At 37.1% G+C, this 25,328-nt stretch overlaps 1 protein-coding gene across 3 annotated transcripts in view; it reads right to left on the reverse strand.

Moving 5' to 3' along the window:
* Positions 1-3,180: 3,180 nt before the first annotated feature.
* The window catches only part of SYNE1 (spectrin repeat containing nuclear envelope protein 1), a 2,173,401-nt gene continuing 2,151,253 nt past the window's right edge, over positions 3,181-25,328 (reverse strand). For all 3 annotated transcript variants that reach the window (XM_044089035.1, XM_044089189.1, XM_044089105.1), the window contains one exon: positions 3,181-4,124. In XM_044089035.1, coding sequence (XP_043944970.1) covers positions 3,884-4,124 — 241 coding nt within the window. In that variant the 3' untranslated portion in view covers positions 3,181-3,883. The remainder of the gene's footprint in view (positions 4,125-25,328) is intronic.

The following is a 25,328-nucleotide window of genomic DNA, read 5'->3' on the forward strand; positions in this document are numbered from 1 at the left end:
CATTAGGCCTACAATAGTTTGAAGAAATTATGGCAGAATTTGAATTCTTAAGCTCCACTGACTATAGACTAGTTTTGAAAAACAGAATTTATGCTTAAGAACAAGTTTATCTACTCTGAAGCTGAATATTACCAGCAAATGGATGGTGTGGCTATGGGCATTACATGCTCCCCTATATTTGCCAATATAGTGTTATTATACTGGGAAAAACATTTTTTTGTTTCCATTGTCCTTTTTCAACAACATCCAGGCATATTATTGTTTTTTGGATGATATATTTATTATTTGGAGAGGGCAGGTGGAGGAAATCGAGGCCTTTATGAAATTTATTAGCACCACTGAGTTACTTATTTTTACTCATAACGTGGAGAGTTTGCACACACATTTTTTGTAAGTTAGAATTTTTAAGGAAGTGCAAAATTGTAGATTCGTATCTAAATTTTACAGAAAGGATACTTTTTACAACTCTTATTTACATTTTAAAGCAATCACCCCTTTCACCAAAAGAAAAGTATAGTGAAGGAGTAGATGATGAGGGCTGCAAGAATGACTTCTGTTATGGAAGAATTAATGGAAGAGTCACATTTTATTAAATCTTTATTTTTGGCCAGATGCTACCTCAAATCTCTCATTAAGTCATTAAAAGATTAAATTCTTGAGGCTGGGGGAGCAAATTTGTACGCCTGATTAGTTCACCCCAACCAGTACACCACATAAGTAACCCCACGTCTCAGGATGATGGGGGGATTGTGACCCAGAAGGAACCTTGCAAATTGGAACCCTACCTAGTGCTGACATACAATCAGGACATGCAGGAAATTAGAAATATTTTTGTAAGTACTGGGACATGTTTGCGCCCATGCCTAACAGTTTAAAATTGTTCGAGAAACCACTGAAATTTAGTTATAGGAGAGGTCCCAATTTAAAGAACATATTTGAAAAGGGCACAAACCTCTCTGGAAGGGTTATTAATAGACCAAAATATGGTACATTTAAATGTGGGAGATGACCACAATGTCATTTTATTGCCAACACCAGACAGCTGGCCCTTCTTGTGTCCAATATTAAACTAACTCCTGCTGGATACTACAACTGTTTTTCCAGGGGAGTGTTTTATTTAGCATATTGTGTTTCTTGCCACTCATATTATGTGGGTAAAACAGAATACAGTTTACAGCAGAGGATTTATGAACACCTATACGAAATTAACCATACAAAGAATCTAATGCTTTATATAAATACAAAAGGGGCTGATTTTAGATTTTGGGTGCTTGAACAGGTTACACCCCATGAAAGAAGGGGTGACTTGGAGTTAAAATTGGAATACTGTGAGTTGAGGTGGCAACTGCAATTACATGCAGGGGCACCACCAGGTTTAAATGATTATTTGTCCATTACCCCAGCCCTCAAGTTGAAAGAATTAGAGAAGTGAAAAATATGTTAAAAATTTGCTTTATATGTTTTTCCTTTAGCAGACTTATACATATGCTCATTCAAATTAATATTTTTTTCTAATGTATTTATTTGTGAGGAACATATTCAACCCAAATGTTTTATATGTGATATTTTATATTTTTATCTTGTGTATTTTAATTCATTTTGCTTTGCGGTTTCCCTGTATAACCACCTTGTCTTATTGTGTATTTATCTTGTCCCTTTAAGACTGAACTGGTGATTTAGTATAACAATTTTTACTACCAATATGGTTGGTTTTAGTTTTACTTAAGAGGGATAGTCAATAGATTTTGTTATTCTGATGAAGTCCCTGGTGTAGGAGATGAAAGCACTTAATCAATAAAACTTTATATGTGTATTTATGGTCATCCTGGTGTTTGCAGCTAGCCTGGTTGCTTTGGTGATTTAGTATAATTTATGTACTGCCACATTATGCATCCTGCAGTTTTCTAATGCTAAAACACAGTAATTCATAACTATCTCCTAGAAATATTTCACACTCAGTATGTTGTTTTTTTCAGTAACTCACACTTTGTTCTACAAAGTCAAACACCATGACAGTATTGCACAAGTAGTCATAATTAATATGATACCCTCTTGCATGTATTATTTTTGGAAAGGTAACATTTGATGAACTGAGCATTTGGCTTTCTGCCTTTTCCTGATTAAAATATGCTCGTATTGAATATTTAAGAGTCATGCATACTCGAGAAAGTGGTAGTTCATTTATTATCTACATAACTAGATGTTTTCTACACTTTTTATAGAAAGGCAACTGAAGTTTAATCAGTTTAAGGAGAGAAGCCTTGCAGTGCTTACTAGAATGAGCTGATGCGATAAAAGTGGGAGGGGCTTCTAATGTCAAATGCAGATAAGAACGCAAAAGAGACAGAGTTTATAGGATAGGTAAAAATAAAAAAAATAGTCAAACAAACCAAGCATCTCTCCAAAATAATGCTTCACCTGCTTTGCTATACCTTAAATAAAAATGCTATTTCCCAGCTTCTCCTACATTTCAGATAAAGTTAATTTCTTTGATTTAAAACAAATATATGCCTCCTGGACCTAATGTAGAACTTTTAAAATTCCCAAAAAAATAAACACAGCAATACAACGAGATCAAAAAGGAAACCAAAAATAGTCCAGTGGATATGCCTACGTCACTAGTGACAAAGGTTCAAACAGCAGCCCAAGTGTCAGAAGATTGGCCTGGAGTGGAGGGATGGCAACTACTGCTTGTCTCAGGCAGACTGTGCGCCAAGTTTGCCATAGGTTTTCCCCAACCAAAGACTATGAGTAACTTTGGCACAAGGACTCTTAACTACTTTCTTTCAAAGGGCCTCACCCAACTGCCTATCATGAGCAAAGGTCTATGGGTAATGGAAGTCATTGGTGAGACAGCTACTAGAACTAGATTTTAGCAAGAATTCTGGATAAAAAAGGTTTTTTATAGTCAGCCTAGTTGATGCATTCAGTATACTCCCAATTGCCAATACAATTATTAATTTTACATTTAATGATTATGTACAAATCATGCTTTACATGCCAGCAATGTCTGCTAATTCCACCTAAAGGATGTCAAAGAGAATGCTTCATGTAGTAATTCCATTTGCATATTTCACACAATGGAATGAGTGAAGGTTAACTTTAAGACACAGTATTCTTACTGAAATTCAGATAGTCCATTTAAAATTTACCTAAACTAGAAAAAAATCAGCCACACAATGAGATTGATTTAGTATAATTTGTAATAAAAAGCAAAGAAATTACAAACAAAAATTTAGCAAACTGTACATAAATAAATAATTGTTTCTGTATTTCCTTTTATGTTCAATAACCATTTCATAAAACCATTGAAGATTAGATTTCTTACATCCAGTTACAATCTTTAATAAAAAGTGCCCCCTTTTGTAACAGTTTGTGCATTTAAAGCAAAATGTTAAACAAGACCCAAAACAATAACAGTAAAAAATATTTGCCATATAAGCTCTTTAAAATTTTATATTACATACTCTGTAGGAATCATTAGCACTGATAGAGACTTTTGTGTCTTAAATACTGTTAATGCAAATACTGTACTTGCAGCAGTCTGGGGTGACAGTTCACATGATTAAACCCGATTTTTCAGAAGTAAACACATCCAGCGTCTTGGACCCCACCATAACCCACATATAACTAGCACATGAACCTTTTGAATGCCCATAATGTTTTTGTTTTAGACAATCAGTTGTCTTACAGCAACTGTTCTATTATTTTCTTAAGTCATCTGACAACAGTGATGGTGCTATGCACTGGCCACCGTGGGTTTCAAAGACAGGGCAGACTGAGATGCCATGTAAGGTACCACATTTCAGAACAAGACCTTTCTTTTTCTCTGATATATGTGCTTGGTTTACTGAGTTCAGACTTTGCATCTGCCTGCAGAGGTTCATATTGGAGGAGGACCATTGGTGTACCTCAACATTGGATGAAAGGACCGAGCAAAATTATTAGAGAGAGTACAGCTGTAATCTTCTTCTGTCATTGGCACCAAGCAAGCCAGACCAATCAGGAGTAGCAACAACAACTGGAGTGGCAGAGCGGCTCGTAGGACACGCCAGAAAAAGGATGGGTGCTTCTGGGTCCGCTCCACCTCAGAATGGTAAGAATCGGAACCACCGCCTTTGGACCTACACAAATCACATATTTGTATTATATCAGGACTTTCATTAAAAAAAAAACTATACTTATATGTAGCAATGTAAATACTTATTATGAAGTGATTACTAACAATATGACAAAACTATTCAGTCACCACTTTTTTAATGACTGCACCTGGTAGAAGCACAGGTAACTGTCAGACATTAAACTACACACAAGTACGGACAAAATTCTTAAGAGTCAACATTATTCATTATACACATTCAATTAAGACATCATTTGCACTGATAAAAAATAACATTAAAGCAGCAACAGGTTAAGCTTACCATGACTGTATTTTGCACACTGCAATCTTAATATGCTCCAGTGTTTAGAATATACTTAATTGGGTTAGTGTGATTCAACTAGAGAGAAGCAGAAAACAAACATTCATCTGTACAGGCAAAACCTTCTCAACTTCTTAAGGTATTTTGGAAGGAGGAGATTTTCTTGTAGTAGATGACGAAGGAGCTGTTTATGAATATATTTTTCTACAATCTTTGAAAGGGCAGACAAGATAGCAATAAGCCTAAAATTAGAGGGGTCAGTGGAGTTTTCTCTTTTATGAAGAGGAATAACAGAATTTCTTCCAAATATCAGGGACTATGTTTTCTTGGATTGATCTGTTGATTAGAATGAAGATGGGATATTTATTTGTTTGACATTTGTTAACTGGGATAGTCCATTGCTGAGCAAAACCCATTTTTCAGTGGAGGCCCGGGAAGAAAAGCTCCACAGTACAAGTAAGCAAGAAAATTTACAAAACTGAAGATGAATACAGTGAAAATTTTACAATAAAACAGTTAAGCAAATGTAGATAAAGCTCCACAGTACAATATAGTAAGAGGTATTATAACACTGAAGAAAAAACATAGCAAAGAAATGTACAATAAAACATCTGAATGAATTTACATAACACAGTGAGTTATCTTCAGTGTGTAATTGTACAATACAGAGCAGTTAAGTGAGTTGTGGTAGTAGGGAAGGGAGGAAGAGAGAGGATAATGAAAAAAGGGTGAGTTCATGTCGGGTGATTACAGAGGCAAATTTATGTGCTATTAAGGCACCTTTTGAGAGTTGTCTTGAATTTGTGGATGTAGGAAATGTTTCTAAGGTTCATGGAGAGTTTGTTCCATGCAAGAGCAGGGAAGTGGCTGTAGAAATTCCGTGGAATAGATTTTTTAGGTTTGTGAATTTGTAAGAGACATTGGTCAAAACTTCTGAGGGATCAAGGAGACTCATAGAGGAATACAAGTGAGGAAATGCTAGGGCAAAAGGAGGGCTTATTCAAAATAGTATGGATAATGAGAAGTTGGGTAAATAACAGTTGGTTAGGAAACTTTAGCCAGCTGAGTGTCTAGAGTGTGAGACAGTTGTGTGATCTTGAGGGCAGATTGGCTGCAAATCTAACAGCTTTGTTGTAGGTGGTTTCAAGTTTGGAAAGTAGTGAAGACCGTAAGTTTGTTAAAATATGAGAGCTTTAAAGGAGGCTGGGAGAAGGTAAGCTTGGGGTAGTAAGATCCTGGAGTTGGGTGTGAGGAACCTTTTGTTTCTATATAGCAAACCAAGCTTTTGGTGGGTTTTCTTGATGCATTTAAGTACATGAAAGTCAAATTTTAGCTGATCAGCCATTATTACTCCAAGCAGTTTAGTGTGTGATTCAGTTATGATTGTAGTGCTGCTGAGGGAAGAGATGGTGAATGAGGATTTAAGATGGTAAAGGGATTTTGGGAGGAAGAGAAGAAGTTTTGTGTTTTTAGGGTTTAGTATGAGTTGGTTGTTAGTGAGCCATGTTTCAGTGAGGATGAAAGATGCTTGTGTCATGGTTAGTAAGTTAGTGGGACTATCACTGATAGAAATGATGGTGGAGTCATATGCGTACTGTATGAGGGAAGACTGAAGACAGGATGTGTAAAGTTGGTTAGTAAAACTGTTAAAAAGGAGGGAGCCTAAAATAGAGCCTTGAGAGACACCCATTTTGATGGGGAAAAAATGAAAAAGAGCAGAGAGCCATTTTACAGACTGCAATCTGTCTGTGAGGTAGCTACTGAACCAGGAAATAGTTGCTGAGGAGAGGTTGAGTTGAGAGTGTTTGGAGATGAGGATGGGGTGAGAGAGTGTCACAGGCTTTGGAGAGATCTAAAAAGATGCAAGACACTAGTTTATCATTGTCTCTAGCTAGTGAGATGGAGTTAGAAAAGGAAATAAGTGCAGTTGTGATGCTGTGGTGGGGGCGGAAGCCATGTTGAGTAGGGGTAATTAAGTTTTCATGAGTAAGATAAGCTGAGATTTGTTTATAAAAACAGTGCTCAAGAATTTTGGAGAGGGAAGAGATTACAGCAATAGGTTGATAATTAGAGAGTTCAACAGAATTTCCACCTTTGTGGATTGGTATAGTGTGGAACTTTTTCCAGAGGGCAGGAACAGTGGATTTACTAATTGAGCGGTTTATGAGGATGGAGACAGGATACGCTATGGAGTCAGCAGCGGCTTTTAGGAATAGAGGTGGCAGATTGTCAGCTGAAGGGGAACCTTTTTTTAAGTTTGATAACAAGTTTTTTGATGTAGCTGGTTGGAATGGGTTTTAGTGAGAAAGGACTGTTTTGCAATTGGGGTGGTAGGGGGTGTGGAGCTGGTTGGGTGGACAGTTTGGATAAGTTTGCTGATGGTATCTATGAAGTATAAATTGAAACTTGAAGCAGTTTCAAGGGGTGTGTTATTGGGGCAGGGGTTGGGAGTTGAAGGATTTCCTGGGTGGAGAATTTTGTTGAAAGCATTCCAAAATGTTTTAGAGTTTCTGGGTTCGGTATCTTGGGGTTACAGGTAGTAGTTCTTTTTGTCAGAGTTTATGTGTTGTTTGATTACATTTCAGAGTTCCCTATATTGTTGGTAGTGTGTGGGAGATTTGGTCTTAGTCCAGAGTTTCCAGGCACAATCTCTGTTATGGATAAGAGACCGAGTAGAGTAGGAGAGCCAAGGGGAACACCATGATTTGACTGACAGTTCTGGGAGGGGCAAGGGAGTTCAGAATGTTTAGAAATATGGAGTTGAACTGAAGGACGCTTCATCTACAGGTATGGAAGAGAGAAAGACCAGTCAGTAGCAGAGAGAGAATTACTGAATGTATCCAAGTTGAAGTTGGTTAGCATTCGGCACTCTTTAAATTTGCGAGGTCTAGAGAGGTGGGGGAGAATCTTTGGACATATAGGGGAGTGGTCACTGACTGAGTCTGGTAGGGATTCAGGGTAGTGACAGAGGCCAGGCTTAGAGACAAGTATCCAATCCAAGATAGAGCAGGTATTTCTGGGTTTATGAAGAAAAGTGGGTGAAGAGATAAGTTGGGTGTATACGTATAGGTTTATGCTGGTGGTGGGAGAGTTAGAGATGAGGGTGAACCAATTGATGTTAACATCACCTAGTATTACTGTTTCATTATGTATATTGATATTCAATATTTTTTGCTGTGAGTTAAAGGTAAAGAGGTAAGTTATTGGCGGAAGGGGAACATGAAAATTCATAGCAATGAGCTTTCAAAATTATAGCAAAGGGTCAGAAAGAGAATATATATATATATATATATATATATATATATATATATATATATATATATGAGAGAGAGAGAGAGAGGAGTGCTACAGAATCCTGAAAGCCAAAAATCCTGAAGACCAAATCCTGAAAAGTCTAAATCCTGAAAACACACAGGATACCAACACTCACTATATTCCAATACAAGTACATACAGAAACATATTATCCTTCAGCTATATGCAGGGGGGGGCAAGCCCCCCTGCACCTCCCATGTGGGGGGCTGCACCCCCCCACACCCCCCTGCTACTTAAATATATCAGCTCCGAGATTGCACTTCACTATATTAAGTGCAATCTTGGAATTGATATATTTAAGTAGCAGGGAGTGCAAGGGGGCTTGCCCCCTGCTTATACTTGGAGAACAGTAATATAGTTTGTGATTTATTTGTTTCTGTATGTACTTGTGCTGTATTTTGAACTTTCAGGATTTTGGTCTTTCAGGATTCTTATACATATATATATATATATATATATATATATATATATATATATATATATATATATTTACTCACAGTAGTAGGAGCAAGAGGACTAATAAAAAGAATTTACAATTGTGCTTAAATATGCTACCATTTCATGTAAGTCTATATGAACTATACGAAAGAGGCAATTCGGAGCAGATTGTGGGTGATGAGAAGAGCACCTCTAGCTATCATCAAAGACTGAAACAATACAAATATAATGAACTCTAATCATACCCACACTTAGGAATGGGGTCCATTCCCATCTTAGTATTAGAAACCCAAAGCACTTAAGCACTTAGAGAAACTGTGAAAAGACATACATGTAGATGTTTACCTGACTAAGTCCATGTGTGGGTGGTCTGTTGCCTAAGCACATCTGGTGACATCTACATTACCATATCCATGGAAGGGTGATGTGCAGGCTGCATGCCGTCATGATACAGCACTTGACAAGTATAGACAGGACCACATGTGTTCACATAAGCCTGTCAATTTGGAGGCATGGCTGTTCTGACATTGTATCATGCCCCATGGATTAAATTTTGCTTCTTGATTACATACCAGCATTTGAGAAACCTGTACAATGTACTAATTACAGATAGTTACAGGAATTTTAGATGGCAGATGCATAGTATACATTAGATCTGAATATTTATTATAAAGCACACTGATTCACCAAGGTGTCTGCTCTTCACCATGGACAATGTGTGACATGTACACACTTATGATCACACATTTTGTATGTTGATTGTGTTATAAGATATGCTGCTTAGTGGATGTTGTGCGAATGATTCATTGAAGATCTTACATGTGGTTTTACAGCACTTTCTGTATGCAGGGTACAATAAAATACATACACAGTATAGTGTGTGTGTGGGGGGTGATAGGTACCTTATGAAGACTTTCCTTTATGATCATTTAACCATTATGATTCCACAGCACCCCTTCTAAACATGGCATATATCCATTTGATTGCTTCTATACTGTCCATCTGCAGCACACAAGTACTGACATTGTTGTCTATGAGGTTACATCTGTGACCATACTGATGTAAAATCAAATATTCTTTGCGTCCCCTGTGGCATCCTGAACTTTCTCTGCCCTAGGCTTGTGCATTTATAACACCATCCCTATCTTCTAAGGTCTCTAATGTGGTAGGAATGACACTGTACTGTCATAAGCCTTTCAAAACCATTTCATGCCAAATTTAATAGTCTATTATGAAAGCTCCTATCAACAGCCTGATATCCATGTCAGGGACATAGCCAGGGTGGGGTGAAGGTGATGACTGCCCTGGGTGTAAGCTGTTGGGGGGTACAATCAGCAGTGTCAACTGGGTGGAAGTGTTGAACCAGCAGTGTCAACATTCAGTCAGTAATGGCATTGAATGAATGAAGGCTAGTGATGTAATTTGCTAATAACCCAGTAACTGCAACAATATACTGCAAAGGTTTCAGAACAGAGTTTGATGCTTGACTTTTTTGTATACAACTTCACTTTTAGCGAGATACTAGTCTGGAAGATGTGTAAGGTGCCACTTTATCTAGTTACCTAGCAGACACAAATCCTTGTATTCCATCCAGAGGGACATAGCAGTAGAATATCACATGAGAAAAATAATATAGCACTATGTTGGCTAATGTGACTGCCCTTCCTGTCAGTCAATCAGGGTTAACTGCATATGCCATTTACATTCACAGATCATCATCATACTCAGTGCTGTCAGCAGGAATACACCCACTGGAAGTTTCTGGAAGTGTTTCTATAACCAATATGCTGTACTATCACATTTATTCACTGGACATCAAATGGTGATTTTGTGAACAATTACTCAGGATTTACATTTCATGCACAGGCATTTAAGACCATCATTCACCACTGTATATAGTTGTACTGTATATCTTTATGTAGGAATCTAATATGTTTCCTTAATTCCTCAGGTATTTTTATAATAATCCACACGTCAGTTGGACAAGATTCAGCCAGCATATAAGTGAAACGTAAGTCACATACCTCAGTCTGAACATCATCAGCATACAAAAAGCCCATTTTCTATAACGTACTGTCAAGCAGCATTATGAATTGTTGGTTGTTATTATATTAACTTGTTTTGTGTTATCTTTAAACACTCAAATACGTACCTGCTCTGTGACACAATGTGGCTGCGACAGTCACACCTAGCAGTAGTCCTTGCACTCTAAGGACCATTAACTAAATTGGCCATTGTCCTTTCTCTTGACCAATAAATTACACTGTATATACCAGTTACTTAGTCTCCCTAACTCTGCTTTCTGCGATTCAACACATTGTGTTTTGTGCCTCCTTGTTACCTGCTCTGTACCAGCCATAAACTGACTGTTCTCTATAATAATTTACCTGAGGGTGGGACGGCTGCTATACTCAGTCTAGTTATACTTGGTTTGCTTTGTTCTCCTACCCTCCCACTCCCCTCCTTTTACTCTCCCATTATACTTCCCACACACACATTTCACCTGTAACACCCATCCTCTAACCCTCTGAAAACATCTGTATCACTATCACACTCCTGTTTTTATTTTTCATTTCCCAACTTCAAACTAACAGCATAATTTTCAGTAACCTTTCTCCCTGCCATACTGGTTTGCACTATATCCATTCATACTCACACCCATCCTCAACAGTAACTATTATTCTACATTTCACCTTCTTCTTTTCCCAACTAATTTCCCACTACGTCTTATGTTAACTACAGCCCCATACTCTATCTTTTCAAATCCCTCTATTCCTTACATTTAAGAAACACGAGAGCAAATACCAGGTCAAGCTAACTCTCTTCCTTCATAAAAAATACTTCCTTCCTACCCACCTTCTATGAGCTTTCAGACTCCACCACAGCAGAATATGTTACAAACCTGCATCTTCTTGCTTCCTTCTTGATTCCTATCTCCCCACTACCTGTCAGCAATAAAATACTGATCACTTTACTTAATAATGCTACTCCTCATCGTATCCTCTATTCTCCCCCTACTGAGCCATTCACATCCTAATATAACTCAATAATAGCTTTCAATATCTCTCCAGCTCTGTCCCAACCACCTATCCATACTTCCTCACTAAACTCTCCACACATTGCACCAAACCTGTTTAATGATACCCCTCATCTTTATGCCAAATGTAGATTGATTAACTCTAGTGCAACTCAAATCAAAATGAAATTAAGTAGAAAAATACTCTCCAAAAATAAAAAGCAACAATATCCCAATATATTAAAACCCTCATAGGCAGAGACATTCACCCTTATCATAGCCCCACTTATCATAACCAAACTCAAGATTATTCTCCTCTATGCACTTCTCTAACAACAACAGCATTCAACCCTTCACCCCAGCAATCTACTTTTTGCTTCCACAAATATTAAAAGCATAAGAAATAAAATTACTGAATTATATGCCTAGATTATCCAACACAAGCCTGGTATTTTACTATAACTGAAACTTTGCTTAAACCTAGCATAAATAACTCTGAAATTACATCTCCGTGGCTATAATACCATCCATAATGACCTTATAAAGAGGAAAGGTTGTGGTACTGCTTTAATACTTCCCAACTACCATATTTACCCCTACAACAAACCAAAACCAAAATTCAAATAAGTAGATATTCTTATTATTTTTCTGAAAATAAACAACTATAAACAAATATCTACTACTGCCCTTTATATCTCTCCAGGCAGCAATATAGCTACTCTGGAAAATATCCTACACTGGATATCCGTAACAATTCCACAAGAAAAAAAAATCTACTAAGTGATATCAATATCAGTTGGTTGGACATAACACTTAATTCCCATGCATCTAGAATGAACTTATACGGTTTCACACGATTAATATCCCCATACGTTATAGCAAGATATCAAATTCCTTATTAAACTGGGTCCTAATGTTAGACCCCAGCAAATTCATCACCACAGGTCTCTCTCTCAGTGACCATCTTCCAATCTATACGACCAGACATCTCACATATCCACTTAACCAGCATATTATTAAAACAAAATGCAACCTGTCCAATATTAACCCAGAAATATTGATTGCTAACATATCATCTATTAACTAGAAAATCCTAAAAATCCCCCCTTTGATGATGAAAATACTACATTCCAAAATATCCTAAATAGCCTTGCACCCCTAACAAATAATACAAGTTGGCTATCCAAAAAGAGTAGAACGCTAATGCAGGACAGAGAAAAAGCATGGAAACAACGGCAAAACTATAAAATACCACAGTATCACAAAATCTTCAGAATGTTCCACAACTGTACTAAAAATTGTACTAAAAAGCAAATAAATGAAAAAAAATAATATAAATAACATTCAGAACAATAGTAAATATAGCTTTAAAACTTCTGCTCAGCCATTAAAGAAATCTTACATCCCAGGTAAAAATTCAGCCTGACCCTCTCTCCACAACTCACCACCTGAAACTGCAATACAATTCAACTTTTATTTCATAGATTGTATAATGTCTCTAACCAGGTTTCACTGACATGTAATTCCAACCCTTCCCAACAGCTGTATGTTACCACAACCACTTTCACCTTCAAACCTGGGCCACCTCCTATACAAAGCTACTCTTAAAGTCATACCTTGTACTTCAACTGATGCCCTTCCAAGCAAGTACTTTAAAATTGCAGGCAATAGCACTGCCTATCCTGTCTCAATCCTTATATATAGGTCAATCCAGAAATCCCATGCTTCCTCTGGAAAAAATCACACATTATCTCACTACACAATGGAGGAAATTCAACAGATATCACTAACTTTAGACCAATAGCAATCTTATCCCCCCTCCAAAATACTTGAAAAATGTATTAAAAAACTGCTGAACTATCTCCTACAGGAAGTACTCCTATCCCCCACACAACATGGCTTCTGTCCATCCCATAATATTAATACTGCACTTCTAACCTTTATAGATACTGTCAGTAAAGCTAGAGATAATGGCAAACTAGTCTCCTTTTCTCTAGACTTGTCTAAAGCTTTCAACACAGTTTGTCACGGCAAACTTCTGCTTAAAATGTCCTAACTAGTTCTTCTATCTCAGTCCACCCATATTTGGTTCAAAAGCTACTTGTTAATAGATATCATTCAGTAAAATGGCACTCCATCTTTTCATAATACCTCCCAGTCACCAACGGTGTACCACAAGACTCTATCATTGGTCTCCTCCTCTTTATCATTCATACCCAACACCCTCTATACATCCACGTAACCGACCACACTAATACAATACGAAGATGATACTACACTCATATGCAAATCAGACAACCTAGCAAATTTTCCAAAAAATGACTCAGGAAGCTTTAACAGCCACTAAAACATGGCTTTGTAACTCGCAAGTCATGCTCAACCCCCCCCCCCCAAAAAAAACTACTACTTTTTCCCCAAATCCCTCTCTCATGAAAAAACATTTTAAATTCCTCTCAACCATCCTTTTACAATGAGCTATCAGAATCACAGTGTTCCACAGGCAGCAGAAACATTTTGGATTTTTTTTAATGGATATTTGTTCAGGGACTTAAGGACTCTTGATTTACTTATTTTACTGCATTTATGTATGTACGTACGTATGTATGCATGTACATGTTCATTCGCTTTTGTAATTCCTAAGATTCTACTTTGAATTATATACTTTTTACCCTTCTTTTTCCATTGGCTTACTAGAAAATTGATACTCACTGGGTGGGCTGTAGGAACACCTTTTTCATATCACATGTTTTTGTGCCTGGTAGTGACCTCTAAATATATATTTATTTGTCATATTTTCTTGTTTTCCTTTTGATCTTGTTTACTAAAATGTCATACTACAGTGAAAAAAGACTCCTTCTTAACAGACTAGCTTGAGAGAGAAGCACTGCCAGGTAACAAAGCCTTTCAGGCTAGTACCTCATTATTTGTTCTTTCAGAATTTCTACAAGAACTCGCTGATTACTGAGAAAGGGAAAGAAAGCATACTGGAATGAATTAGATAATTTATCATATGATTTTGGTTCAGTGGCACATAGGGATAAATCCAGAGTGAGATCCAGATTACCTCAATTTAGCTGTGCTGCAGGAGCTTGCCCGGGAGATTGAGACCAAACAGACAACATAGCTCATCCATCCTGGCGTGGGGGTGGGGGATGTCAGATCAGCCTGCTATACACAGACAGGCAGACAATCTCCTAGCAAATAAGCAGCATAAAGACCTGATGTTGAGTGCTTACCAAGTAATGTGCTCCCATGCTGCGGTAGGAACTGGGCATGTGTGGAACTGCACTGTTTATGACACCTGCATTGCGGAGCTCATGCCTGGACAAGTTGCCTCAGGGCAACTAGGGAGGTAGGGCTCTATCGAAACTCCAGTGATTGCCAGGATGATGCCCACTCACAGTGAAAAAAAATCACTGGGATAATGGGGGAAGCTGATGATTGGCAGGAAATGGACAGAAAAGGCACCTAGAGAAAAGCATCAACCAGAGTAATACCAGCAATATATCCTAAGACCATTAGAAAATTCTTCATAAAGGTTGTTCAGGCTAAGCCCACTTCATCAAAATGATACGACAAAGCCAACCAAAATGAGACTGGATGAAGACTTCAAAAACCAAACTACTTAAAACCACCTGGAAACCACAAGGAATAGGGGAAGACCACACAATGCATAGGTTTTATTGCCACTAAGCTAAAGATGCACACAATCCTGTATAGCAACAGAACAAATCCAACTACTAAAGTACAGAATTTAACCAACTTAAGGTTCATGAAAGCTGACAAGGGAGGTGGGTCGGTAATAATGGATAATGACAAGTATTTGCATACAAGTACGGAAATGTTGAGTAATATTAATGACTATCACGTGATGGATTTGTATTTTATTCATGAAAGTTACAGAAAGATTGATTATATTTTGTATGATCTGTTAATGAATAGTCAGATTAATTATGAATTATATGAATTTTTAAGAAGAGAATATCCAAAAATAGGGGTACTATTTAGAATCCCCAAAATTCACAAACATACCACCAATCCACCTTTTCGACCTATTGTATCAGCCCCTGGGAATCTTTGTGAAGGAATTGCCTTATTTCTTGACAAAATGTTGAATCCAGTAGTGCAAAAATTGACATCTTATTGAAAGATTCATGGGACTATTTTATTTAAAATAAGAAAGCTTCATGACACTTTTGAATACTGTTATGAGACAGTCACTGTGATGACCACTGATGTGTGTTCCCTTTTTCACCTGTACTCCACAAACACAAGTAGTGGAATGTTTAAGGTTATTTTTAATTCAGAATTTATTTTTCATTACTGAGCAAGTTGATTTATTTTGTATGTTGATAGAAATTAAGTTGGAAAATATTTTTTTTCTATTTGAGAAAAAATATTACAGGCAAGTCAAAGGTGTGGCAATGGTTTCAGCTGTGGAGCCAGCCTTTGCCAATTTAGTTCTAGGGTTGTGGGAAATGAATATACTTATTAATAAATACATAAAAAATAAAAGTATCACAATGGAATGACAAGGCAGGAAAAAACACGTCTCTGAATCCTTCAATAAAAAATAAAACGTACATTTATTGTAACAAACAATCGGTAAGCGCTTTCGCAGTCAAGCTTCATCAGACCTGTAATAATGTTCAAAAACACTCCATTTAAACACATAACAAATATCAGCAGCCAATGAAAAAATGCATCAATTAAAGAATAATCAATATTAAAGGAGAAAACGCTTTAAGAAACATCACAGCACAAACATTAATGATGGTCCATGACTGTGCATCCTTTCATTCTACAAACAAAAACATAATACAATGAGGATGATAAAACAATAAAAAATATATATAGAATATATATAAATCAACAATCAAGTTATACATTAATAAACAGAAAAAAACATATATGCTGAAAAACAGTCATTTCTGAAATTTTCTCTTCTTTAGTAGGGGCTTAATAGAAGCCCTTTCATTCAAGCCTCTCCCCCCCTGTCTGCTCGAAGCATAATAATCCAGTGTGTTTCCCTGCATTCTGTATGGCTAATGATGTCATCCTCCCTAGCACTGGGTGAGATGGTCTCTATAACCCTAAAATTAAAAGTGTGTGTTCCCCCAACCTCTATAATGTGTTTAGAGAGAGCATTATGTTCTGATTTTTTCTTAATATGGTAGATATGTTCTCTCATCCTATCACGCAAAACCCTATTGGTCTTGCCCACATAGAATGAGTTACAAACAACGCACTTTGCTAAATAGACCACATTGGATGTCATACAATTAGCATGGGCATGAAAAATTTACTTTCTACTTAAATCAGGGTGGTAAAAGGTGCTAGAGGTGTTAATTAAAGGGCAAAAATTACAATTGCCACATGGTAAAGTAATACTCGGAGCAGTGTCCATCACACTAGAACCTCTATCATAACAAAGTAGTCTCTTCAGGTTTTTTCTGTTCTTAAATAAGAACCTGGGTCTGTCACCTACAATCTCACCAATACTCCCATCAACTTGCAAAATGGACCAGTGCTGTGTAAACAAATCAGTAATCTCTCTACGATCACTAGTATAAAAAAGAGGGATCCTAACACCACCTTTATGAATGTTAGACTCACTACCGGTATCTGCATTTGCCTCAACTGGGGGTCCAAAATAAGGGCTTGCTTTAGTTGCTCTTAACTTATCTGGATCATTCCACTGCTGATCAATCTCTTCTTGTTCATACCCCCTTGCCAGTAACCTCTCTTCTAGATTGTTCATCTCTGCCAAGAAGCCCTCTAGGGTGGGATTCAATCTAGAGGCCCTCATCCCTTGTCCCTTAATTGTTCCGAAGGATATATCCTGGATGCATACTGGACCTAAACAAAAAAGCATTCCTGTGGCATGTTTTCCGATGAATACCAGTATTGATGACACAATTGTGTAATTTCTCCACAAAAAGGTCTAAAAATTCAATGCGTGTATATGACCAGTTGAAGGTAAACTTCAAACAACTGGTCAAATCATTCATCATCCGATGAAACCCTTTAAGATCTTCTAGACTACCTTTCCACAACAGAAACAAATCATTGACGAAACATCGATAGAATAGAACATGTGCTCTGTACTCCTCTCTGCCAAATAAGATGGTATTTTTTCCAAAGTGCAAGAAACATATTGGCGTAGCTATTGGCACACAAAGTGCCCATAGCTACGCCATGCTTCTGAATGTACTTTTCACCATCAAAGGTGAAAGCATTATTCTCAAGGATAATCTCCAAAAAGTAGCAAATCAAGTCTGCCTGTACCAAAGTTAAATCACTATGAGCCAACAGGTATTCATGAACATATTGTATCCCTAAATCATTAGGAAACATTGTAAACAAAGACTGTACATCAAAAGTTACTAGGATAACATCTTCACGGTCAAGAACACCTTTTGTACAGTCATACAGATCTAACAAGAACTGTTTAGAGTCCCTCAGAACCACATTATTTAAGTTAATAATTGGTCTCAAGAACTTCTCAACATAAATTGATAATGGTTCTGTGACCCATCCCCCACCTGCTACAATGGGCCTCATTGGTGGATCAGACGGATGTTTATGTATTTTTGGCAAACCCTGTATGAGTGGTATCAGGGGGTTAGTGACCTTTAAAAAGGTGAATACTTCTTCAGTAATAAAACGGCCAGAGAAGATGTCAGACAAACTGTTAGACACAGATAGAATAATCCTATGTATATCCTCAATTGTAATCCTACTATAATAACTACTGTCACCAAGCATTATAGTCATCGTAAATAATGAGATTTATCCATCACAACAACAAGACCACCTTTATCTGCTGGTTGAATAATGATGGAATTGTTATTATGTAACTTTCTAAGCGCTATTCTTTTTCTGTAAGATAAATTATGTTTAGAATTTCTCTTAAAATTATTCTCTCTACTACCATAAATTTTAAATATATCCTCCTCTGTAACCTTCAAATGTGCTTCAACTAAAGGATTGTTACTGGGGGCAAAATTACTCAGTTTCTTAAAGGTGGGGTTATATATATTGCCACAAGGTCACACTCCTCCCAAGTTAATATCACCATATAATAATTGTAATATGATGTTCCTACAAAAGACTTTTAAGTCCAAGATAGTATCAGACATTCTGCTTTTACATGTAGGTATAAAATTCAACCCCCTACAAAGCACACACATCTCCTCAGTGGAGAGCTCATATGAGGCGATGTTCAAATCAATGAGTCAACGTCTCCCCCCACATCTTTTTTAAAGTTTGATGCGGGATCTGTTCCCCAGAAAGCTTGCGCTTCTGGTGCCCTCTGCTCATTGATCTTGTACGACCCCCTCCTCTGTCTGTGCGGACCGGTAAAAGGATTAGGAAGGTCCCCTATGATCCCATTCCTCATCATGTTAAAAGCTTCAATATCAGCTCAATTATCTTGGGTGAGGTTCTTATTCTTAGGTCTGACAACCCTCTCATCCCTGATGTCAATGTTACTACTTCTCTTATTGCTAACAACTATATTCGGATACAAATTTCCTTCTAGGGGGGATTTAAAGCAGCAATTCTCACTTGTGTTAGTGACTGACAATAAACCTGGCATGTTCGATGATATAACAACACCAAGGTCTCTCAAAGGAGGCTCCAGGTTATTGCCAGTATGCTCAACAGGATCAGTAACATTCTTTAAAACATTCCCCATCTGTACTGCCAACATTAACAGATTCAGAGTCATTGTTGCCTCTAACAGCATTGTCAGCAAATAAAACAGTTTTCCTAGCTAACAAAACATTATCGCTAGGCTTGACAACAACATTCACATTAGAATTAGAATTGGAATCACAACATTTCTCTGAATTATGTCCAGCTTGCGGCCACGCCCCTTAAAATTTTATTCTTTTGGTGCATGAGCTTCCGCTCAAAGACGGCTACGCTGTCCAACAAGCTGTCAAACAGAGGGTTCAGAGTTTTTGAATTATAGTTATTCACAACAGTTTCCTGCCTTTCTTTCAAGATGTTCCTTAGCCTTTCCTCTTCAGGAAAAAAAAGTCTATAAGTAAACACATATATTTCGCGCTTACCTCTAGGTTTAATTGTTGCCAGCGAGTAAGGAGTTCTGGGTACTGTGAGCCCTGGGTGGGCATATTAAAAACTCGTAACCCACACGGTACAATCTTTTTCTCCAAACAGAACTCAAAATGAAGGCGTTGCGCTTGCAGCCTTTTTAGTCTCAAAAAGTCATGTTCAATGACCTCTATACTGTGTTGTAGAGATTCAAGATCTTCCGTCTCACCAGTTACATCATCATCCATGGCACGTACATTGAACTGCCACAAGGAGCTCCTATCTCTCAGCAAATACTGAGAGAATCTCTCAGAAAATGTCACCTCCATTCTGTTCCCTTTACTCGGGTTATAATCCAACTCGATCACAGGCGATTGTTCCGTTGCCATGTCCCCATGGACCAAAACAAGTAAAATGATAAGAATAATAAAAATAGTGTATAGTCCAAGAAGAGATTGATCAGCAGTGGAATGATCTAGATAAGTTAAGAGCAACTAAAGCAAGCCCTTATTTTGGACCCCCAGTTGAGGTGAATCCAGATACTGGTAGTGAGTCTAACATTCATAAAGGTGGTGTTAGGATCCCTCTTTTTTATACTAGTGATCATAGAGAGCTTACTGATTTGTTTACACAGCACTGGTCCATTATGCAAGTTGATGGGAGTATTGATGAGATTGTAGGTGACAGACCCAGGTTCTTATTTAAGAACAGAAAAAACCTGAAAAGGCTACTTTGTTATGATAGAGGTTCTAGTATGATGGACACTGCTCCGAGTAATTGTAATTTTTGCCCTTTAATTAACACCTCTAGCACCTTTTATCACCCTAATTTAAGTAGAGAGTTCATTTTTCATGCCCATGCTAATTGTATGATATCCAATGTGGTCTATTTAGCAGAGTGTGTTGTTTGTAACTCATTCTACGTGGGCAAGACCAATAGGGTGTTGCATGATAGGATGAGAGAACACATCTACCATATTAAGAAAAAATCAGAACATAATGCTCTCTCTAAACACATTATAGAGGTTGGGGGAACACACACTTTTAATTTTAGGGTTATAGAGACCATCTCACCCAGTGCTAGGGAGGGTGACATCATTAGCCATACAGAATGCAGGGAAACACACTGGATTATTATGCTTCGAGCAGACAGGGGGAGAGGCTTGAATGAAAGGGCTTCTATTAAGCCCCTACTAAAGAAGAGAAGATTTCAGAAATGACTGTTTTTCAGCATATATGTTTTTTTCTGTTTATTATTGTATAACTTGATTGTTGATTTATATATATTCTATATATATTTTTTATTGTTTTATCATCCTCATTGTATTATGTTTTTGTTTGTAGAATGAAAGGATGCACAGTCATGGACCATCATTAATGTTTGTGCTGTGATGTTTCTTAAAGCGTTTTCTCCTTTAATATTGATTATTCTTTAATTGATGCATTTTTTTCATTGGCTGCTGATATTTCTTATGTGTTTAAATGGAGTGTTTTTGAACATTATTACAGGTCTGATGAAGCTTGACTGCGAAAGTGCTTACCGATTGTTTGTTACAATAAATGTACGTTTTATTTTTTATTGAAGGATTCAGAGACGTGTTTTTTCCTGCCTTGTCATTCCGTTGCGATACTTTTATTTTTTACGTATTTATCTTTATTATTTTCACAATGGAGTGTTTATCCCTTGGACTATACGCTATTTTTATTATACTTATTAATAACACTTATTTTGGTAAGATTTTATTTTGCAAAAGGTTTATTGATGAACTTTTTTTTTATTGTTAATATGACAACTAGTGAATGTAAAGAATTTGTTACAGAAATTAATGAGATTTCCAATTTCTTTCAATTCACTATTGATGACCTTGGAACAGTCATGCATTTTTCTGGATGTTTGGGTAGAATGGGATTTAGAAAACTGAAAAAATAGATAGTAAGATTTACAGGAAAAATACACTTTCCAACAGCTGCCTACATCATAATAGTTGTCATCTGAAATTTATGAAAAGAAATATTTCAAGAGGACAGTTCATCAGAGCATCCAGGATGATAACTTTGGATGAAAATTTTAAGGAAGAAATACCAAATATTATTTTGTTATTTAGCCAGAGGGGTTATGATCACAAAAATGTATGTAAAGTTGCTGAAGTAAGTAATAAAAGAAACACTTTGTTTATGCCTATATTAAAAGGAGAAAGTTATGTAAGTAGTGTAAGTACTTTATGCATTGACTATAGAGAAACTTCAGTACAAAGACAAGGTCCTATTTTTATGTTAGATACGTCAGTTGACTGTTATGAAATTATAGAGATAGTTAAAAAAACTGGAACATTTTGGAAGGAAGTACCGAATTATTTAAAGTAATTGGACCTAAAACCAAATTTTGCATATAAAAGACATACTTGCCTAAAACGTTATTCGCAGAGAGAGATAAAACAAGCATAGAAATACCATACTCTAGTAAACCTAAAGGAATGTTTACATGTGGCACATGTAAAGTATATAGATTCATACATGTTAGTCCTTATATAGCTTTTGAACATATAGATTATATCATTCATTTAGAAAGACATTTTACTTGTGAAAGTATTGGTGTTGTTTATATTGGTAGATGTAAAGGATGTTCAGGTTTTTATATCGGAATTACCACTAACACTTTAGACAACTGAATAAAAGAACATCTTTATTTGATTAGAGCTAGAGGTACTAATAATGCTTCATATAAGCATAACTTAAATTTTGAAAAATATAAAAAAATTCTGTTTTCAGTAATAGTGCAGGTGCCTTTGTATATGAGGGGTGCATGTTATAAAAACAAGTTGGATATTACCGAGACTGAATGGCAAGTTAAATCAAATGCTGACAAGTTCCAGGGTTAAATGAGACTGCTACCATAAAATGTTTTTAAAGAACAAAAGTTAAAAATGTAATATTATCACTTCAACTTTTATTCAGTAAAATGCTTTTTATTAGGCTTTCAGCATGATTTGTTTTGCATTACTGCTTTTATGGGGGTGGGAACATTGGATGCGATTAATTTATATTGTTCTTTGAATTTTATTAGTTTGTGGTTGTTTAAATAAGGGGATGGTATGCCTTGTGAAAATGTGTTCTGAAAAAGTCTGTTGAGATGAAAGCATTTGATTAAAAGTTTAGTGGTGCTAAAACCTACGTATCGTGTGGTCTTTTCCTATTCTTTGTGGTTTCCAAGTGGTTTTAAGTAGTATGATAAGACAAAGACTGAACCAATTTCAAGACTAGGTTCAAGATCAAATCTGTGTATTAACTAAGAGTGAAACCTTAACAATTTACTTAACCAAGACGGAAACACTTATAGGGAACAGTTTGAATGAATTCTTAATCAGTTACTTGGACACAGGAATGCCATTTCCAAGGCCCAGTGAGATGCAGCCCTGACTGAAAGAGGAGACTTAGGCTGGTAGAGTTGGACAGACAGTCAGTTAAGGAATCAGTTTAGGACAGAAGCTAACAAATGTCAACTTAAATGATGGTCTACCATGAGGGGTAACTGCCCTGCCTGGCTATAGTCGAGGTAGAGGTCACAGGCTCTAGTTAAGGCAGACATAAAGTACCAGAGAAGGATGGGCAAACAATCTGCAGTAGAAAGTGTGCATGACAGTATGAGCACAGAAACTGCACTGATATTAATGCATGCTCTGATCACGGAGTGAGATGAAATGTAAGACTAAGGGAAAAAAACTTTCAGTATGGTACCATCTTGCTATAGATGTTGAGGAAGGTTAGGGGAATATGGTAGATGATGGTGGGTGAGAATTAACAAAGCAGAAGTGAAAATATTACTTTAACACCATGAAAAACTTCATAGACATTTTTCTCCCTGAAGATGGATTGAGAAAGAAAGCTTCCTGTATGCTAAATGCATCAGAAAGCAAAAAAAAAAAAAAAAACATCCAGCAAGTCGAAAAAATATAAGTTTCTAATTATTAGCAATGGATGAAGCAATGATACAGCACACAGCAGATATATTCAGAAGGAAAAAGATGTTATGGTTTGTGAAGTCAAGCACTGCGTGCTGGCAACCCAAGGTGATTGCACAAACAGGTAAATTAATACCAAATGATAAATTAAATGATTGATGTAACTTTATCACTGAAGAGAATTTAAATATTTTGTTAGCCAAATAAGCAATTAGTACACTGCAGTTTTGAACTACGGTAGAATAACCTAAACTATATAAAGAAACAAGGCTGATTATACCCCAGAAGCATGCAGCTATTACTGACGGAAAACAATGGCTTTGGTGATTATTTTACATCAATGCATTAAGGAAGAACTGAAAAGTTAAGTGATGGTTGCACTCTGTCTCTCTCTCTCTCACACACACACACACACACACACACACACACACACACACACACACACACACACACACACACACACACACACACACACACACACATTAATTGGAAAAAAGATGCTGAAAGCACACCATAACTGCTGCAACTAGCTTCCAGTAGTTACCTCCTCTGTTCCACATATTCCATGTCCACTTAAATGGACCATAGTCTTAACTCCCACCAGTCAGTCCGGTGGCTCATGTCTGGGTTAAACAATCATTTTGAGCTGGACGCTATGTCAAATGCCTGCTCTTTTTTCCATTATACTATCATTTTACATTGCTTGCAACTTCTGTACATACACAAATCACATCTGATTCTTTCTATCATGGGATATTGACCCTCTGTTCATATACAGTATGTCTTAGCCTCTTCCTCCCCCTTACTATGCTCATTGCTTTCCTATGTATTCTCTCCATTGTGCTGGTGTCCCTTTCATTGAATGATACAAAGTGGACAGAGTACTACAGAAGAGATCTTAAAGGTACCTGATCCATTGCCAGCATCACTTCCTTTCCCTTTCTCTTGAATATACCCCTTTAGTTATACAGCACAACATTTTTCTGGCTTTAACTGCTGCCCTCTAACATTGCATGTGGTAGTTCAGTCTTATATACTGGGGTCTTTCCCCGGTCATCTTGTATTGCTTTCCAGGATTGTACTTTACAGGCACGGCACCCTTCCTTTATCTAAAGTAAATCAAAGCTGCCATCTTTCTGACTAAGCTAACAGCCCTCCCAGATTCTTTCTAATGCTCCTTCTCATCTTCTCTTGTATCCCCATTTGGTGAAGTCAGCGAACAGATTCATCTGGTCTTCCATGTCATCTTCTACATCATATATACATACTTTAAGCAAGACAGGCCACAGAAGCAAGTCCTGGAGTACCCCATTGGTTACCTCCATTTCTTATGATACTTAACTCTGCAACACCACCCTCTGTGTCCTACCACCCAGCCATTTCACCACCCACTTTCACAATTCATCCCCTACTCCAGTTCTTGTTAGATTTCCTAATTCTTTCTTATGTCATATGAAGACAGATTTCTTGCATTAGTCCAGGCAGATCACTTCCAGTGAGTTACCTCCATCCATCTTGTTTGTAATGCAGTTATAGAACTAGCTGAGGCCTTTGCTCAAAAATCAAGCACAAAGCCAAAATAACAAAGGGGAGCTACAAAGGCCCAAAATCAGGGGCACTTTTTAAATAATTCACTATTCACTTAAAAGGCAACCTGAATACCAGGTTTTGCATCAATATGCATTTTCTGATAAATAAGAAGTATAAAACTCTAATGTCTGGCACTACAGACCGATTGTAATCATCACTGTTTTACTAAAAAATAAATAAATTATGATGGACAGGGCAAAAGTATGACGCAAAACTGGGGACAGTCTACAAAATGAGAGACAGTTGAAAAGTATGGGTTAATTTGGTTTGAGAAGACCTCTTAGCTGTGAATCCATATTTTTTTTTTCTAGTGCTTGTTTTTCTCTCAGAGAATTAGTTAACCATGTTTCCTGCACCCCTTCCAAGAGCTACTCTAACTACTGAGGTCAGGAGAGCTAGTTTGAAGTACCTGTCTTGCTCTCTGCTCAACATTTGCCTGGGAATCATGCTAGAAAGGCCCTTCCAGTGCAATGCACCTATCTGTGATTCAGAAACATGCTAGACTCAGTGATGGAAGACCTGAGCCACAG

Source organism: Protopterus annectens, chromosome 1.part0 (genome assembly GCF_019279795.1).
Source record: "Protopterus annectens isolate FY-2018-M chromosome 1.part0, PAN1.0, whole genome shotgun sequence".
Taxonomy (NCBI): domain Eukaryota; kingdom Metazoa; phylum Chordata; order Ceratodontiformes; family Protopteridae; genus Protopterus; species Protopterus annectens.